This window comes from Hippopotamus amphibius, chromosome 5 (genome assembly GCF_030028045.1).
Source record: "Hippopotamus amphibius kiboko isolate mHipAmp2 chromosome 5, mHipAmp2.hap2, whole genome shotgun sequence".
Classification (NCBI taxonomy): domain Eukaryota; kingdom Metazoa; phylum Chordata; class Mammalia; order Artiodactyla; family Hippopotamidae; genus Hippopotamus; species Hippopotamus amphibius.
Window position 1 is genome coordinate 19,215,486 of NC_080190.1, and position 20,160 is coordinate 19,235,645.

At 45.1% G+C, this 20,160-nt stretch overlaps 2 protein-coding genes across 2 annotated transcripts in view; one reads left to right on the top strand and one right to left on the bottom strand.

The window, feature by feature from the left end:
• Window positions 1–14,886, bottom strand: part of ACSL5 (acyl-CoA synthetase long chain family member 5) — a 76,104-nt gene extending 61,218 nt beyond the window's left edge. Inside the window, exon 1 of the mRNA XM_057734408.1 lies at window positions 14,727–14,886. The gene's annotated coding sequence lies outside the window, so the exon portion shown is untranslated. The remainder of the gene's footprint in view (window positions 1–14,726) is intronic.
• The window catches only part of LOC130854180 (guanylate cyclase 2G-like), a 43,171-nt gene that overhangs the window by 7,114 nt on the left and 15,897 nt on the right, over window positions 1–20,160 (top strand). The window contains 10 exon segments of the mRNA XM_057736942.1: window positions 819–963; window positions 3,111–3,246; window positions 5,934–6,049; window positions 6,772–6,935; window positions 9,027–9,164; window positions 9,544–9,627; window positions 10,213–10,317; window positions 10,851–10,922; window positions 17,381–17,549; window positions 19,868–20,045. Of these exon segments, the coding sequence (XP_057592925.1) occupies window positions 819–963; window positions 3,111–3,246; window positions 5,934–6,049; window positions 6,772–6,935; window positions 9,027–9,164; window positions 9,544–9,627; window positions 10,213–10,317; window positions 10,851–10,922; window positions 17,381–17,549; window positions 19,868–20,045 (1,307 nt within the window).

Genomic DNA, 20,160 nt, shown 5'->3' on the forward strand with positions numbered 1-20,160 from the left:
TGTGGGGTCAGCTGAGCCTGAAGGTGATGAGAAGCTTCTGATGACAAGGGTTCCATTAAGAATGAGGCAGCTGGTTGTGGATTCCAACGCACAAGAAAAGATGATCAGTCAATGAAAATCTGGGGAGTCATCTATTGTGTCAGCACTGTATCAGGTTCTGTGGGGAGAACAGTGCCTAGCACCTCATAGGCACATACATTTTCGTTGGCTAACTGAACTACTGAAGACCTACTATGTGCCAGTTAGTACAATAGATACTCTATCTATTCTGCCTCATTTAACTATCCTTATACTCACCACAACAATGGCCTTACCACCATTTTATAAATGAACAAGCTGAGATTCAGAAAGGTTCTGGAACTTACCCCAAGTCTCACAGTAAGTACAAGGGCCAGTCTGGCTCCAAAATCTACCCTCTTTCAATTAAACCATATTCCCTCCTGCCTATGGCCTAAAAAAACTGTTTCCAACCTGAAGAGTCCTGCAATCCACTTGAGAAAACAAGGTCTAAAGAGGAAAAGAGCAGTTGTGATACCTAAGTTTACCAGCACAGGCCAGGATGCATGGAGGGCCCTCCTTTCTCTGTGGAACGATGGAGAATGTGTGCTATGTTATACTGTTGAGAGGATGGAGAAAGATTGCTTCTAACTGAGTCCGGAGGAGGCCGTGGGCTTTTTAAAAAAATCTTAAAAAAAATTAATGTATTAATTAATTTTTACTGATGGAGAAATCAAAAGCTTCACAAACAAGCAAAAGCTAAGAGAGGTCAGCACCACCAAGGACCTTTTTCTACCCTGCCTTTGTTTCCCTCATCCAAGGTGAACCCCTACTCTGCCTACCTTCACGATACAGTCCTGCTGTATGCTGAGACCGTGAGGGAGATGATCACTGCCGGAAGGGAGTTCCAGGACAGGCGGCAGCTGGTCAGTACTCTGAAAGGCTCCAATCGGACTGTATTGCAGGGTAAGTGGCTTGGCTGTGGTGGGTTTTCCGAACGCAGGCTGTGCGGCTTGGAGTTGTTAGGCGTGTGATTACAGAATTCCTCTTTCTCGTGGAGATTCCCGCCTTCCAGGAGGGGTGGTTGAGGTTAAACCTCCCAGTGGCCACAGTCTACCCTTCCTGCTCTGACCAGAAGGCTGCCCAGACCAAGTGTGTGTGAGGGTATCTTTCACCCCCACAAAGTCTCTACCATAGCTCCTTTCAACTTGAATCCATCAAGAATAAAACTCAAGAGGGTGGGACCCGACTCTTGGGCTCACTCCCTTGATCCTCCCCAAACTGCTTCCTCTCTGATGCAGTGCCTGCCTGAGTCAGGCCTCTAAAGATGGGGCCGATCCTATTTTACTTTCCTTGCAGGCGTGAGGGGAGGCTTAGAAGCAAATCGTTTTAAAATCACCCTGGGAGATGGCCAATGGCTGTCATCTCGCTATACTCCAGCTTTCTAGTTTGTAAGACAGAGATAATACCTGCTGCCGTATCTAATAATAATAACTAGCATCTACTGAGGGCTTACCTTACATTAAGCTGGATGCCAAGAGCTGCTGTGCGCTGTTTCATTTAATGCTCACACCACCCATGAGGTAGTGCTATTACTATCCATAATATATCAGTACTACACAGGTGAGTAACCCCAGGGTAGAAGAGTTACATATGGGCCCAACGTCACAAAGTTATGAGATGGTGGAGCCGGAATTCAAAACAAGACCTGTTGTTTCCCCCCTGCCCAGGGCTCACATACTTCACTGCTGTGTAATACCAAGGAGTGATTAAAATATATGACGTGGTTGGCACACAGGATGTGCTCGTTTAAGGGCAACTGTTTATCTTTTCTTCGGCTTATCATTCCCTTAATAAATTAAGACTTAAACTTCATCTTAAAATTTCAAAAGGACAGCTAAGTCCTGCTTTTTGGGGTATTCCTAGACCCAGTTCACAACAACCCCATCCACACCTTCTCCAAGTGGAAATATTAACCTGCTTCCCTCCCTTCTTTTCTTCTTGACCCTGAAGTATTTGCTTAAAAAAGGGGGAGGAACTAGGGGGAGTCTGTCTCCCGGCTCTCAGTTTAATCCCCTCCGACAGATCAACTTATTTCCTGGTTCAACTCTGGTTATTGCGTTTGCTGCTGCCCTTGCCCTGTGCAGACCTTGGGAGGGAACTGTGCTCAAGCCCCACATTCAGGACCCAGCACGGGGGCACAGCAAGGCAGCGAGGGGTGTGTGAAGACCACAGACTTGGGGCCCAATAGGCCTGTGTGTCCTCCCAGCTCTGGAAACTCCAGGGGGTCTGTGCCTCCAAGCCCTGTATGTTAGGAGTGGATGACGGTGCCTCCTCTGGGGGGTCAACCGGGACTAGACGTGAAATCATGACAACCCACGGTGCTGGGCACAGAGTAGGAGCTTATGAATGTTAATGTCATGTCCTGTCCCCAGTGGTAACAAATCGTCACTAAGTCCTAGATCAGACCTTGGGTCCTAGTTTGGGGTGTGGAATTGCTGTACTTTATTCCTCTGGGATCTCTGATATGCCCTTTGTGTGGGGGGCAGGGCACAACCTAAGCAAGAATAAGAAATGCATCTGGGCCAGGTATGGGCGCTGTGCCTGAGCTCAAGACTGGGAACGAAGGGCCATGCTGAGAGAAGAAGCTTGCAAACTTGTCCCCCAGGGCCTGGCAGCTTGGAGAACGTGGGGGGAAAGGATGGTAGGGCCTGGGTGTCCCCAGCCCCAGCCCACTGCTGCCATCTCATTTGGCCTCCTTTTGTCATATTTGATTATTTGGGAAGCATAAATCTTGGGTTTTACGTGAAATTAGTTGGAAACTGCTTAACTTTTTTTTTTTTTTAATGCCGGATGGGCCTTCCTAGCATAGGTCTAATAGAACATATCTACCTGCCCAAAGTGGCCCTAGAGCCCCACCAAGGTACCGCCTCTGAACTATCTTCTTTTTTCTGCTCTCTTCCTTGACTGCCTCTTAGATGCCCTGAAACAGCAAAAATCTCACAGCTGGCTTTCCGCAGCTGCTGGGGAGGGCATTTTTCTGATACAAGTCAGCCAGCTGGACAAAGCTCCTCTTTGTTCCCCTGACTGTGTGCAATTGGCTCTCTTTCCAGGAATCACCGGCCCTGTGTTTGTGCACTCCCAGGGAGAAAGGCGCATGGATTACTTGGTCTATGCCTTACGGAAATCCCCAAATGGGTCCCTCTGTCTTCCTTTTCTTCAATATGACAGCTATCAGGAAGTCATCAGGTGTGGCAGGGGCTTTCCCAAGTTTAGCTCATGCTACAGGAAGAGGCCTGGGAGGAGACGGTCCTGTGGGGAGGCCAGTTGGGGATCCAGCTCCTGGAATCCACCACAAGTTGGCTGGTGCTCTCTGAACTCATAAAGATCGACTTTGGGCCTTCAAGGTGATCTTGCCCTTGACAGTGGGTGTGGCTCGGCCACTTCAGATTCTATTTATAACACAGCATCCCTCCCTGCACCTCCATGTAGGCCTGGGCCTCCTCTGGTGCTCCAGCTGGGCAGGTCCCACAGCCCCAGTGTCTGAGGGACAGGCCCTGATCCCGGGTGATGATGAAGCACAATGCCCCCTACAGGGTCAGGTTCACAGTCAGCGAAAATGACTCATCCAGACCACCACGGGGACGCCTGGACCTGGATGCTGTCCCGGGGTCCCAGTACCCAGAAATTCCCGAAAAAAATCTTTGTCTTGGGACTTCCCTGGTGGGGCAGTTATTAAGAATCTGCCTGCAGAACACTCTATGACATACATCAAAGCAACATCCTTTGTGACCCACCTCCTAGAATCAGGGAAATAAAATCAAGAATAAACAAATGGGACCTCATGAAACTTAAAAGCTTTTGCACAGCGAAAGAAACCATAAACAAGACTAGAAGGCAACCCTCAGAATGGGAAAAAATAGTTGCCTATGAAGCAACGGACAAAGGATTAACCTCCAAAATATATAAGCAGCTCATGCAGCTTAATACCAAAAAAGCAAATAACCCAATCCACAAATGGGCGGAAGACCTAAATAGAGATTTCTACAAAGAAGACATACAGATGGCCAACAAACACATGAAAAGATGCTCAACATCACTAATCATCAGAGAAATGCAAGTCAAAGCCACAATGAGGTATCACCTCACACCGATCAGAATGGCCATCATCACAAAATCTGGAAACAACAAATGTTGGAGAGGGTGTGGAGAAAAGGGAACTCTCCTGCACTGTTGGTGGGACTGTAAGTTGGTACAGCCACTATGGAAAACAATTTGGAGGTTCCTTAAAAAACTACAAATAGAACTACCATATGATCCAGTAATCCCACTCCTGGGCATATACCCAAAGAAAACCATAATCCCAAAAGAAACATGCACCATAATGTTTATTGCAGCACTCTTTACAATAGCCAGGACATGGAAGCAACTGAAATGCCCATCAACAAATGAATGGATAAAGAAGATGTGGCATATATATACAATGGAATATTACTCAGCTATAAAAAGGGATGAGACGGAGCTATATCTAATGAGGTGGATAGACCTAGAGTCTGTCATACAGAGTGAAGTAAGTCAGAAAGAGAAAGACAAATATTGTATGCTAACTCACATATAAGGAATCTAAAAATGGTACTGATGAACTCAGTGATGAGAATAAGGACGCAGATGCAGAGAATGGGCTGGAGAACTCGAGGTTTGAGGGGGCGGGGGGTGAAGGGAAAGCTGAGACGAAGTGAGAGAGTAGCACAGACATATATATAGTACCAACTGTAAAATAGGTAGCCAGTGGGAAGTTGTTGTATAACAAAGGGAGTCCAACTCGTGGATGGAAGATGCCTTAGAGGACTGGGACGGGGAGGGTGGGGGGGACTCGAGGAAGGGTGGGGGGGGAGTCGAGGGAGAGAGGGAATACGGGGATATGTGTATAAAAACAGATGATTGAACTTGGTGTACCCCCCAAAAAAAATAATAAATAAATTAAAAAAAAAAAAAAGAATCTGCCTGCCAATGCTAGGGACGCGGGTGCGAGCCCTGGTCTGGGAAGATCCCACATGCCCCGGAGCAACTAAGCCCGTGTGCCACAACTACTGAGCCTGAGCTCTAGAGCCAGAGAGCCACAAATACTGAGCCCGTGTGCCACAACTACTGAGCCCACACACCCCAACTACTGAAGCCTGTGCACCTAGAGCCCGTGTTCCACAACAAGAGAAGCCACCACAATGAGAAGCCCATTCACCGAAACGAAGAGTAGCCCCTGCTCGTCACAACTAGAAAAAGCCTGCGTGCGGCAATGAAGACGCAACGCAACCAAACCAAACCAAAGCAAAACAAAACTCTCCTTCCTTTTTCTCAGCTATAAAGAACTCAATTTTCTACTTGCCCCCCACGGCCACCACCCACAATCCAGATTTGATTTGACACTTTTCTCTCCCCTACTCTTACAGAATTTTAATGTCCCCAAATAGGCCGGCCCAAGAAATAAAACAACCATGGCCAGCTAGGTTCTCAGTATAGTAGGTATAGGCATCCTCCACTCAGGGAGGCTGTTTTGGTCTGTGACGTGTCAAGATGCTCTATAACAAGATTTGTGTATATCAAACAAGGGAGAAAACTCCAGCAACACTGGAGAATTGACACATCAGCTTTTAAATCAGAAGCGACATAGTTTGAATGAAAAGATCAAGTCAGCTATTCTACCTAGCAAAAAGATACTGCTCTCTCATGAATTATATCACCTGAAGTCTGAGATGTGAAGAATCTCCATGAGCTGGGAAAACTGGAGGGGTCAGTAGATGTTTGAATTAAGAGACCAGTGCCTGCTTTTTGCAAATGACATGTGTGTTTCAGTTGCCCCTGCGATACCTGAGGTAGAGGCAAGTAGAATAAATCAAGCTGGCATTGACCTTTAATTGTCTTCCTTTTCTTTTTTAAAGACCCACGGGGAATTTCTCCGCTATTACTTGGCCCCATGGCTCCCTTCCTGAAGACAGCCCTGGCTGTGGATTTTCTAATGAGCTCTGTGAAACTGAGCCTGCTTTTCTAGGTCAGTGTGGCTGCTTGGAGAAGGTAGCAGGAAAGGATTCTTTACAACAGGGCTTCTCAGCAATGGCAACGGCATTGATGCTTAGGGTGGGATAATCTTGGTGTGTGAGGGGCTGTCCTGTGCCTTGTAGGAGGCCTAGCAGCATCCCTGGCCTTTACCCCTTAGATGCCAGCAGCACCCTCTAGCTGCAACAACCCCAAATGTCTCCAGACATTGCCAGATAACCCCTGGGGAGGCCACATCACCAGACTCCCCTGTTGAGGACCTCTGCCCTGGGGAAACCTGGCTCCTGAGATGTGAGTCTTAGGAATTCCATTTCGACGGAGGTAGAGTCTGGACAAGGGAATGTTGCCTGGTGGTTAGGAGCCCAGGCCTGGAATGAGGTGGATCATAACTGAGACTAAGTGTAAGGAGAGCACAGAGTAAATACTGAATGAAAGGTGGTGATGGCATGAGAAGTCATCCTTTTTTTCTCTACAAGGGAAGTTTCTATATAAGGAGAAGGTGAGTGCAGTTGCCATGGGAACCAGAGGGGTGTGGGAAGACCACGCACGTGGGGCCCAATAGGATTCTCGGAAAAGACAGGTCTGAGTGGACTCTGTACCCTGACTTGGACCTGTGCCTGGGCAGCGTTTGAGCCATCTGTTTGGCAGGGCCGGGCTGGGGCTCCGATGTGCTCACTTCTGCTCTTAGGTGGGCCTGCGTAATGATATGTCTCTGCCCTCCAGGTGTGACTGCTGTGATTTTCACCATAACCCTCCTGATTACCATCCTGGGAGCTGTCATCATAGGTCTGATTTTAAGAATAAAGAGGGGAAAACTGCGGAGACAAAATAAAGATCTGTGGTGGCAAATCAATTATGATGACATCACCATTCTGCCCCAGAGCAAGGTGAGGCCACGCCTGGCCCAGACATCCACATTCCTGCTCGCTGCTGGTAATTCATGGAAGGGACCTGACTAGGAGCTTGTGAGGGTGGTGGCTGACTTATTTATAAAGTGAGCACTTCATGGTTCTAGACCTACCACTTTCTTGCTGAGAACATCATTTCTGGGCCTCAGTTTCTGAATACTTAAAAATGATCAGATGGTTTCTAAAGTTCCCTTCAGCTCTGTTCCCCTCATGGGTAGAAGAAACCATATATCCTGCTCAAATATTAAAGGCTGTCTCCTGGGGAGCATTTAGTTATTTTCAAAACCACATGCACTCCTTTGAGCTACTGAAAACTAAGACAGTGCAATTCATTCGTTCAACATATACATGTGTTGCCCAGCTACTGCAGGCCAAGCAGGGAGTAAGGCACACCACAGACAGATGCTTTCCAAGGGAGGTGAGTGCTTTGGGAGGTGCCTGCAAGGTGAGGCAGAAACCCCACAGGTAGAGGAACTGAATATTGCAGCATCGTGAAGGCTTCAGAGAAGAGGTGACATTTGGGGAGAGCGGGTTTGCTAGTGGTGACCAAGAGAGAAGTAACACAGGGTATGCTGAGATGGGGGCTTCTCAGGGCTGCAAAGCTTGGCACACACTCAATAAACATGACGTTATTTGATAAGTATATACCATTTACATAATTCCAGAAAACATAGCCATGACTGTCTTTCATGCATATTTTAAACTTGACGTTTCGAAGTGTCTTTTCTTTCTTTCCTTTTTTGTTTTGTTTTTGTTCTTGATATTAAACAATGTAATCTTTGCAAGCATATATTGATTATTCTGGAGCACTTATTGCCTTCCCAGAAAGGTTAGTAAGAAATGTTCTTTAGAATAGAAAGACAGACCTGAGTTTCTATACTTTAATAAGAGCTCCTTGTTTCTGGGGGGAGGTGGAAGGAGGGGGTGAATTTTACTTCCATCTCAAGTGGTTAAAAACCCACAACTGAAATAAATTTTATATCAAAGATTAAGAATTTTAGAATTTCAGGTGGTACTTGTTCACGAATACATGCTACTCATGATATTCAGAGAATAACAAGATATGCAGATCAACTATTGTATCAGAATCTATGTACTTGAACAAATATGTGAATCGAATATCTCAAAGCAAAAGAAAAGTGTTCTAGAATGTTGTTGCTTTTTAGAGAAAGCACTCAAGTTAGACCAAGGTATATAGGTTTGTTCTAAAAATACTTAAGTTAATTATAAAAATAAGGAACGCATAACAGGTCAAAACCAAACATTCCTCTCATGTTATGTATATTTTTTTCCTGTTATATTGGCTTTGTTTTCAAAATTATAGTTTATAGTATTAGTTTCCCTTTATTGGTATTCTTGCATATACTATTCATTGAATAAATGAATTATGACTTTCAAGAAAAAAAGGTATTTTGGCAGGTACCAAGTCAAGGAGGCTTCAACATGCTATGACCAGGAGATTGGGGTTCATTTGGGGTTCATTGAAAAATTTGTTATTTTTCAAGTGTCCCTGGGGATCCTGGGGCTCACTGGTCTGGCCTTGGGTGAATGATAGAATGAGGTAGATATGTGGTGGGGAGGAATTCTGAGCCTTCCTCTTCCTCTTCAACTAAAGCAGCTCTGCTTTGATCTATAGTTTTCTACATCAGGGTTCCAAGTAAGACTCTTCTTGAAAAACAGGGCTCCTCTGTTTAAAATACATTCTCTAGGTGCTGGGGAAGAACTGGGGGTGTTACACAGAGAGGTCACATCCTTAGATGCTCATTGAGGAAAATGACTGTGACATCAGGTCACACATCTATTTAAGTGCTGGAGCCAGAACTTGAATTTGGGCAGGCTGACCCCAGAGTCTTAATCACGACATTGTCCATGTTGGCACAGACACAAGAGTGGTGTGGGTAGCAGTTCAGCACTTGCACTTTGGGTCAGAGAAATTGAGGTTTGAGTCCTGACTCTCATTTATTAACTGCTATTAACCTTGATGCTAATTTTTCTCATCTATAAAAGGCACGGTCTCATCAGTACTTGGTCATCCTACTGAGAGCAGCCAAATCATGTTCTGTTTTGCAGCCATCCCAGAGAGGCACACCTGTGTCGAGAGGGAATCACAGTAATTCGTCTAGTGTGATGATTTCTGGGGACTTCAGCTCCTTTGTCAAGAGCCCACAGAGGGAAGAGCTCTTTTATGCCACAGTTGGGCTTTTCCAGGTATTTCTGAGGGTAGAGTGGCTGCATGCAGATGTTCAAATTCTGGCTGTACTACCTACAGATGTGTGACTTTGAACAAGGTCCCTAACCTCAGTGATCCCATCTGGAAATGGGCTAATCACTCCCCCCCCGCCCCCCCACTGCCACCACAGGGCTGTGCTGCCTATTAAATGAGGTCTCCTGTGTTGAGCAGGGAGCTCGGCTCCTGGACACAGCACGGTGCCACCCAAGGGCTGATTTGGGCAGGGGGGAGCTCAATGATCCCGTCCTTAGGCAGATTTCTTGGCAGTCTTCCTGCCCCAGGTCCTAGCTCCTTTTGAGTGTAGCTTTTTCTGGATCATCCTGGGTTAAGAACATTCTACTTTGTCTCTGGTTCCAGGGAAACCATGTGGCCATCTGCTCTGTTGGTGACCAAGCAGAAGCCTGGGTCAGGAAGCCATCTGTGCTGCAGGAAATCCAGCTGGTGAGGCCCCCACCCCTGGGAGGAGATAGGGGTGGAGGCCTCACCCCAAAGGGCAACAGGGGGAAGCTGCTTCCCTTAACTTGGTCCATGACCCCCACCCCCAATAACTGAGACTTTAGACCTCAGACCCTTATGCCAGACCTGGCACCTGAGTCCTGGGAGCTCTCCTAGCCTGTTCTTTGCCTTTAATTCTTTCTGGCCTTAATTTTGCCTCTTCATTTTTTGTGTCTGTGTCTGTTTCGAATCTGGTCCTTTCAGGGAGTCAGGTTCATGGGGTCTACTTCTTGCCCTGTGGTTTTAGTTAATCCCTAGTACTTGAGGGGACTTTGATCTTTCCTCTGGTTTATTTGCTGGAGGTAGACTGGATTTATTTACCTCCCAGCTCTGCCACTAATAGGTTGTATGATCTTTAACACATTACTTTTCTGAGCATCAGTTTCCTCATCTGTAAAATGTGAGCAGTCATAGTGTTATCTTACAGGATCTTTGTGAATAATAGCCCAAAGTGTGTAAAGCACATAGCATAGTCCCTGGGGCAGAAGACATACTATAATCATAAGCTGTTATTATGATTATTATTTTCAGATGTATGAATTAAGGCATGAAAACATTGTTCCCTTCTTTGGTATTTGCACAGCATCACCCAACATCTGCATTGTCACCCAGTATTGCAAAAAAGGAAGTCTTAAGGTAAGCAAAATAGTAAATCTTACCTCAGGTTTGATTAGTGGCAGCTAACAAAGAAGCTTATCAACGCTTTTGCCCCTTCGTCCAAGAACAGTTCCTCTCTGGTCTAATTTCAAGACCTGAATTATCTTGCTGGGCTGCCTGCAGGGGATCGAATTATCAGCGTGGTTGCCAAGTGTCTGATTTCTTTGTTCTGGGTGGAAATTGTCTGAGCTTGGTTTTATCTCCCAAGATGTCACAGCTACTTTTGAATTGTGTTCCTGGTCCCATCCTCCCCATGGTATGTGACCATCAGCTTTATGTCAGGAACAAGGAAGTATTTGTAAAACTCAAGACTGCGTAACTTTCTCAATATTGAGTCAGGTTATGGTTTCTCCCAGGGAGAGTTCCGGTCACTAGATTTAGAGTTCTCTGCCTAGGTTGTCTCATTTCTGCTCAACATCATTCAAAACATTAGCATGAAATCCGCTGAACCTACGAAGCTCACTGTACTTCCGGTTGAGTCCCTGGTGATGTTTTGAAAAACTGTTTTCCAGGATGTTTTGAGAAACTCTGGCAATGACATGAGTTGGATATTCAAGCTCTCATTTGCATATGACATAGTCAATGTGAGTATGTCACATAAACCTGTGTAAAGAACAAATACTATAGTGTTCTTGAATTGTTCCGTGTCTTGGATTAACTGTCATCGTTCCTGAAAATTCTGGTCCTCCTCAAGTCTCTTCAAACAAAGTAATTCCACTCCTAAAATCCACCTCTTCCATCAGATTTTCGACTCTTTTCACCCTCCCCGAACTCAAGTAAATGTCAAGGGAGTAAAATATTTTACACTAAAATTGAGAGGTATACCTAATCAGGAAAGAACAGAGGATTTGCATTTTAGCGTACAACTTATTACCCCAAAGAAAATCTAATTACTAGACCATAAAGTGAGTTGGCGAGATGACTGATACCCCTTCCTTGTCCCTAATCCCTGGTTCTTTTCCCCAGAAAAGGGGGGTCACTGCCACAACAACCACAAAGCTGTTGAGCTAAGAGGTGGAGTTGGGGTGTATAGGTGAGAAAATAAATAAGCAGGTGACTCTTGACTTTGGGCAAAAAGGGTTGTGATGGATATAAAGAAGAGTAGTGGTAATAGTAGTAATAATAACTAAAATATATTTAGTGCTTACTGTGGCTCAGATACTTTCTAGCACTTTGTGCATATTAATTTACTTTATTCTCACAGCAGAATATAAAGTAGATCTATTATTAACCCTATTTCACAGATGGGAAATGAATCGGGTAGGCCATGTCAGTGTGGACCAGCTTTCTGAGGATGCTCTCCTCACCCTGGGCTAAAATCCAGCTGCTCTTTCTAAGCTCACTGCATCTGCTTTTACCATTAGAGGTGACCAAGCTAATAACCTGGGAATGGGTCCTGGTGGGGAAGTCACTCATTCTGACACATGGCAGCAGGACAAGGCAGGTTGTCATCTGTCAATCAACAGTCCATCCATTAGTCAACATTCCCATCTATCAACTGACAGATTCCTATAGGTAAGACCTGGGCTGGGTGTAGTGAGGGACGCATGGGTGAAATATAAACTCTGCCCTCCTAGGTTTTAGGGCCAGTGACTCACTGACTGTGGCGAGTTACTTCCCCTTTAATGGTAAAAGCAGATGCAGTGAGCTTAGAAATAGTGGCTGGATTTTAGCTCAGGGTGAGGAAAGCATCCTCAGAAAGCTGGTCCATGCTGACATGGCCCACCCACTCATTTCCCATCTGTGAAATAGGGATAATAACAGATCTACCTTATATTCTGCTGTGAGAATAAAGTAAATTAATACACACAAAGTGCTAGAAAGTGTCTGAGCCAAAGTAAGCACTAAATATATTTTAGTTATTATTATTATTATTATTATTATTATTACTACTACTCAGCCTCCACGAAGGTTTAATGGATGAGGCTGGTCTGATTGACATTGAAGGACTTTTATTCCGCAAGAATCTGATAGCTCTTTGTGTCTGAGGAGTTGAGTCTTAATGGCCCAGTTAAACTTTGGCTTGCCAGGCGTTAGTGGGAAGCCAGTGTATTGCTACCAAGCAAGGCAGACAAACAGAAACCTTCCTGTGATTGGCTCCCATGGACAACCCTGGACCACCACTCTTACTATTTCAGTAAAACTTTAATGAGCCTCTGTTAAGGGTTTGTTCTACTCTGGGCACTTTCATGGGAAGACAAGGACTTGTTTCCATCTATGAATGGCTTAAAATTAAGCTAGAGAAAAAAATTAAAAAGTCGAGAAGGGTACATAGGAAATTATTTAAGTGGTGGTAGAATGGTTATAAAATAGGAGGATCTGGTGTGGCATCCTTTCTCCTCTGGGCTCCTCTCTCTTTCCTTTCACCCACTTTCCCTTCCCTTCCCACTAAACCCAGGGAAGTACTCTAGTCTCCAGTGATCTGTCTCCCACCCCAATCAAAACAGTTGGCATCATTTATATAGGATGTAAAGAGAAAGCTAGTAAGTTCTCACCACGGTGTGAATGACCAGTAGATTTAGCCTTTTCAGTGGGGGCATTTGGCTTTTGAGAAGAATTGACAAAGAATTCGCTGAAGACATGCTGGGGTGGGTGTGAACGACACTCTGAAGGGCCAAATCTCCCTGGTGGTCATCAGCTATTCTAGGTCACTGAGTCTAGCCTCCACTCCACACCAGAGGAGCAGAGGACAGCTTGACATCTTGTTTTGGAAAGCTCGCTGTCTCCTGGAATGGAGTGTGCACATTATGGGATCCTGTAAGGAAGTCGCGATGACTAGGTCAAGGCGCATGCAGGCCCTCTGAAGCCAATTACTCTGCCAACATTCCTTGAAAGGGGACTAAGAGTAACAGAAAAGTCACTAGAGCATTTTGAAGCTTTGGCATGGGTGACTTTCACGTAAACCCAGGTGCTGGGCCAAGCTCTGTGGGTCAGATTGCGCTTTCTGGCCATCACATACCAATCACAAGAACAATTCCTCTCCCAATGTCTCTTTGACCAGAAGCTTCTTTATACCAGGTATCTGGGAGATTCTGAGATGCCACGGATTTTTCAAGATAGCAAACGTATATTGATAGAGCACCTAGTTTGGGTCAAACCTGATTGTGGGCACAGAGGAATAAGTCTTATTGTCCTGTCCCCAAGGAGTTCAACCCAGTGGGACCAGCTTGAAAAGCAGCTTTGGAGAGTATAATACTCGTCTTGAGTTAGGGATGGGGCTTGGTTTCTAAGTGAGAGAAGTCTGGGTAGATTAAGAGGATGAAGAACAGTCTGGCATAGAAGTTGTCTTGGGGATTTAAACTCTGGCTCTGCCGTGTACTGCCCAGGTGACCTTAACTACCCTGAACCCTCATGTCCCCCCGTGTACAAAATAAAGATAACAGTAGTAGCTGCCTCATAGGGTGGTTGTGAGGACTAAGGTATGTAAATTGCTTAGCATGGCATCTACTCCATTACAGGTATCTGGTAAATGTTAATTGTTAGTTTAGCAGGAGTGTAATATTACTATTATCCCCGATAACCCAATTACTAGTACTAAATAGCATACACTTTCTTATTTAATTCCCCCAAAAATCCTATGGGATAAGCCTGCACTGTCCAAATATGGTACCAGCAGCCACATGTGACTACTGGACACTGTCAAAGTGGCTAGTCCAAATCGAGATGTGGTGTAAGTGTAAAATCCATGCCAGCTTTTGAAGATTTAGTTAAAAAAAAGGAATGTAAAATATCTCACTATTATTTTCATGTTGATTATACATTGAAATGATAAGGTTTTTAATACATTGGGTTATATAAAACATGATTAAAAGTAATTTCACCTGTTGAAAAAAAAATTTAAAATCACACATGTGCTTACATTATATTTCTATTGGACAGTGCTCTTAATAATCAGCAATTAACTCCGTTGTTAATTTATCCCTAACTCCAATATTGATAGTATTAATATTTATTCCCTTTTCAAAAGGGAAAAAAAAATGGAGGCTTAGTGAGGTGACATAACCAGACTAACTGGTAAGAGGCTGATTGCAATCTGCAGCCAGTCTGTCTCCAAAAGCTGAATTCTTTCCTCCCTGCCAAGTACTAGAGAAGCACAGATGTGGGATCCAGAGGTAGGAGTCCTGAGGGCCAGCACCAGCTTTCCAACAGGAAAATAAACATAGCTTCAGACACGTAGGTAATAGAACTGCCAAGAGTATATGAAACCTGGCACATAAATTGTGAGCCTCTCATGATTCTATTTGTTCTCAGGCAACAGAATACCCAAAGTCAAACATTTCCATCAAGATAGAAACATATAATATAACAAAACAAAGAGATGTGCTAGGATTCCGAGCATCCCTAAACATGTCATTTCTGTCCTGACGGAAGGAGCTCCGCTCATGTACCTGGATGTCAGGGATGGTCCGCAGCGACCAGAATGTAGAACGTCTCACACGGGGGGTGGGCCTGGCACTGGCAGGGGCCGGGACAGTCATGTATGTCAGGGAGAGTCCTGCGGAGTGGAGAGGTCTCCGTGAGGTCAAAGAGAACTCTGGATTGGACACAGGTCTCCCCAGATTTCAAGCCCAGACCTCAGCCTGTTGGAGCCTCGCTGGAAACATTCTAGAGGCAGCCCCGCCCAGGCCCCTCCCCGTGTGGTTAAGCAAGCTGCGTTTCTAAAATGTGATTCAACTTTGTCATCTCAAAAGACAAATACGCCAGACTGATAAAGGAACACAGTCTCTTGACTTTTTTAAGAGGTGAGGTGGGGGCAGTGTACCCACTGTCCTGAATGTTTCCTTATTGCTTTCTGTATTAACCTGTATTTCTAATGCAATATTGGCTCAGGGCTCTTGCTAAAGCCGACAGTGATTCAGCCTGTAGTCACTGCTGGAGGAAGAGGGAAGTCCCAGCACTGGTGCCCAGGAGGCCCAAGGTCACGGTCCCTGGGTGCAATAGACCATTCAGGGACACCCTCATATTCCTCCTTGCTGGACACCGAGGGCCTGTGCCTCCTTGTAGCCATCCTGTGTGACTCAGGCTGGACTTGTGATTCATTTAAACCTGGCAATGGTGCCAGAAGAATAGGTATGCTTTTACCTACCCTCTTCCTCCTCTACCCTCCCCTTACAGTCTCCCCAGGCACCAGAAACAGTAAACCTAGCAGTTTAGAAGTGGCTGGGCTTCAAGGGAGACCCAACCTGGGCTTATCTCCCAGCTCTGTCCCCACTCCCTGGGAGCAGTTTAAAACCCTGAGTTTCTTCATTGTGAGAGATTCCCCATCCCCTGCCCTCATCTCCTTGCTAGATAAGAGTCATCACTGGCCTGAGGACTGACCTCCCTCAGCTGGCCTCCAGATTAAACAGTCTTCTTCTATTCTGGTCACTTTCCTCTGCATGCAGGCTTGGTTGTGAGATAGGTAATCTACAGCTAATATACGTACGTTCTTATGTCTGGGCCCAAGCACTGGTATATGCTTTTTAAGCTCCCCAGGTGATTTTAATGTGTAGCCAAGACTGAGAAAAATCGACAAGGACCGGTCTTCTCAGACTAATAGGCACATGCGTCCCCTGGGGGTCGGGTTAAAACGCAGTCCAATCCAGTAAGTCTGGGCAGCGCCTGAGATTCTGCATTTCTGCCGAGCTCCCAGGTGATGCAGCTGCTGCTGGTCTCCGGGACATCTTTCAAGCAGGAGGGGTCTGAGGCAGACCCATCTCACAGATGGTAAAAATCGAGGCCCAGTTAGGTGATTTGTTGAAGAGACTGAGGGGTAAAGTCTAGTCTTTTTGTTTGTTTGTTTGTTTTGTTTGCTTTATTTATTTATTTTATTTATTTATTATTTTTTATTTATTTATTATTTTTTGGGGGGGGTACACCAAGTTCAATCATCTGTTTTTTTACACATATCCCCGTATTCCCTCCCTCCCTTGACTCCCCACCCACCATCCCTCGAGTTCCCCCCATCCTCCCCCTCCCAGTCCTCTAAGGCATCTTCCATCCTCGAGTTGAACACCCTTTGTTATACAACAACTTCCCACTGGCTATCTGTTTTACGGTTGGTAGTATATATATGTCTGTGCTACTCTCTCGCTTCGTCTCATCTTCCCCTTCACCCCCCTCCCCCTCCCAAACCTCGAGTTCTCCAGTCCATTCTCTGCATCTGCGTCCTTATTCTTGTCACTGAGTTCATCAGTACCATTTTTAGATTCTGTATATGTGAGTTAGCATACAATATTTGTTAACATCTACTCTTGAACACGTCTTCGGACTCTAGAGTTTTTCCTGTCCTCTTTATAAATAATAGTGCTTCCCTCTTGCATGCAAGTAGTTGATGTAACCTCTTAAGAACACAATGAATGACATGAGGAGTTTTCAATGTTCCTCATTTCATTACCTCTCCCTGTGAAGTGCTCGAACGGGACCCTTAAGTGCATGCAATAAATACAATATTCTATCATTATGGAACCATTATATGTAGATAGTAATAGAATATAATCCATAATATGTAGGTAATAAGATAAAATAATATTCTTAGTAGCATAGTGTTGTTTCTATATTGTTGACATCCTTTGTTATAGTCATACAGTTTTTTCACCATAATTTACCATAGTATTTACCTTGTGTCAGGCACCATATCTGGTGGCTCCCATGCATTGGTACCTATAATCTTCACAGCTGCCCTGAGAGGTGGGGGCTGTCATCATCTCTATTTTGACGAGAAGAGGGAGACTTAAAGTGACTTGCCCTCTACTAGGTGGTAGAGCTGGGATCTGAACCCCGGAGTCCGACCACGAGGCTACATTTATTTTAGGCTGGCCATGCCTTCGTGGCTCCCCATTAAGGGCCCAGAAATAGTTTTCTCCTTTTTGGGTGTCCCTGCCCAGGGTTACCCCCTGGCCAGGGGGTTGTGTTAGTGGCTCTTGAACAAATGAAGGTGGAGATGGGCATGTCTCCTGCCATGCGTCTGTCTGTTTCTGTCCATCTGTCTCTCTGTTTCTGTTTCTTCCAGCAGTGTCCACTGGTACCTGCTCTCATTCATTTGCTCATTTTTGCTCTTCAGGGCCTGCTGTGCCTCCACAGGAGCCCTCTGGGGTCTCACGGCAACCTGAAGCCTTCCAACTGCCTGGTGGATGGCCGGATGCAGGTGAAGCTGTCGGGATTTGTGATGTGGGAACCCAAGTACGGCCAGATATACAGAACATATGATGAGAAAACGATGAGCCCCTCGGGTAGCCACTGGCAGATCTTGTGCCCTCTGGCTGTCAGGAGAGGGGGAAGGGGCTCCTTACCCCACCTCTGCTTTCTGATGCTTACTTGCACAGGTACCTATAGGTGGGCCTTCCTCTGGGGCTGATGGTATGTGGTTATTCTGGTCACCAAAGGAGATGAGAAAAAGAGACCGGGGGGCATGAGTCCATGGTGGGATGCCCAGTTCTCACCCTGGCTTAGCTGGGTGACCTGAAGCGAATCACTGCCCTTCTCTTCAGTCTTCTGTGTCCCCTCACGTCTCCATCCTGTGTTCTCAGCGGAAAAGGCGCCTTACAGATGATGAGCTCAGTAGTTCTCCACACTCTCCATGCTCCAGTATCACTTAAAAACCTTTAAAAAGTATACAAAGGGCTGGGTCCCACCCCATGCCAACTGAATCAGAATTTGTGAAGATGAGGTCTGAGCGTCTATATTTTATTTATTTATTTATTTGGCTCTGTCAGGTCTTTGTTGACGCATGCAGAATCTTTTAGTTGTGGCATGAGGAATCTTCAGTTGCAGCATGTGAACTCTTAGTTGTGGCATGTGGGATCTAGTTCCCTGCCAAGGGATTGAACCCAGGCCCCCTTCATTGGGAGCTCAGAGTCTAGCCACTGGACCACCAGGGAAGTCCCTATATTGTTTTTTTTTTCTTTTTTAAGCTTTTTATTGGAATATAATTGCTTTACACTTTTGTACCAGCTTTTGAGTTATACCAAAGTGAATCAGCTGTATTTATACATATATCCCCATATCCTTTCCCTCCCAAGACTATAAAAACTCCTAGAGGAAAACATAGGTAGAACACTCTATGACATACATCAAAGCAAGATCCTTTTTGACCCATCTTCTAGAATAATGGAAATAAAATAAAAAATAAACAAATGGGACCTAATGAAACTTAAAAGCTTTTGCACCGTGAAAGAAACCATAAACAAGACAAGAAGACAACCCTCAGAATGGGAGAAAATACTTGCCAATGAAGCAACGGACAAAGGATTAATCTCCAAAATATACAAGCAGCTCATGCAGCTTAACACCAAAAAAAGCAAATAACCCAATCCACAAATGGGCGGAAGACCTAAATAGACATTTCTCCAAAGAAGACATACAGATGGCCAACAAACACATGAAAAGATGCTCAGCATCACTAATCATTAGAGAAATGCAAGTCAAAGTCACAATGAGGTATCACCTCACACAGGTCAGAATGGCCATCATCAAAACATCTAGAAACAATAAATGTTGAAGAGGGTGTGGAGAAAAGGGAACTCTCCTGCACTGTGGGTGGGAATGTAAGTTGGTACCGCCACTATGGAAAACAGTTTGGAGGTTCCTATATTGTTTTTTAAAAGCCTCTCATGTGATTCTGATGTACATCTCAAAACAAGACCCACCTCCTGAGTCCGACCCTCCTTTACGTGTACAAATTGAGACTCTACGACTCTTCCTACCTGTCCAAGTTACTGAACACACTTGAGTCTCAACTTGCACTGTCCCGGACCCTGGTGAGCCCAGTGCCCTCCACCTTGACCACCTCTCTCTGAAGCAGCACGCTCCCAGCAGCTTTGCTGCATGCCCGTGTGGAGGTTTCTGTAACATGGGGGCAGGATGCTATCTTGCAGAAAAAGACAGAAGGGGGATATTTTGAAAACCTGCTAGTAGCCACTTCTATCTCCCCAACCTCCAATATATTTTCTTTTCATAATTATAGCCTATAAGGATATAAACCTAGAAACCTCACTGAAAAAGAAATATAGGTTTACATAATATCCAGAATAGATACATTGATAGAGACAGAATGCACATTTGTGGTTGGCAGGAGTTGGGAGGTGGGGGAAATGGGGAGAAACTGCTCAGTTGGGTTCAAGGCTTTACTTTGGGGTGTTAGAAATGCTTTGGAACTAGATAGAGGTGGTGGTTGTACCACATTGCCGATGTACTAAATGCCACTGAATTGTTTGCTTTCAAGTGACTAGTTTTATGTTCTATGAATCGTTAAGTTATTTTTTTAATGTAGGCAATACAGAAAGGGAAAAGAAAAAGGAAAGTCACCTGTAACTGCATAGTTGTGAGTTAACTGCTGTTAACATGTTAGTGTGGGGTCGTCCTGATTATTTTCTCCATATTCACACACACGGACCCCCAAGTATGTGAATATGGAGAAAGCTTCGAACCATCAGGGCCCACGTCTCAGGGGCTGGATGCTTTCACTGCTCCTCTGCTTCCCTGAGAAAGAAGAGGTGGCTTTTCCAGTTCCACCCGGCAGCTCTGATGTTTGACATCCTTGACTTTGCAGAGCTCTACTGGATGGCCCCAGAGCTGCTGCAGCTCCCCGAGGCACCCTGGTCAGGCACCCCTAAGGGAGATGTTTAGAGCTTTGCCATCCTGATGAGGGAGCTGATCTACCACCAAGACCATGGACCTTTTGATGATCAAAACCTGACACCAGAGGGTGAAGCTGGGAGAGACTCCTGGTCTGCCTTTGGTCATTCGGGCTAGCTTTTAAATGCTTGTTTTTATTGTTTTGTTAAATGTTTATTAATTTAGAATCTATTCCATTTTTATTTTTTATTTTTAAAATTCATGCTT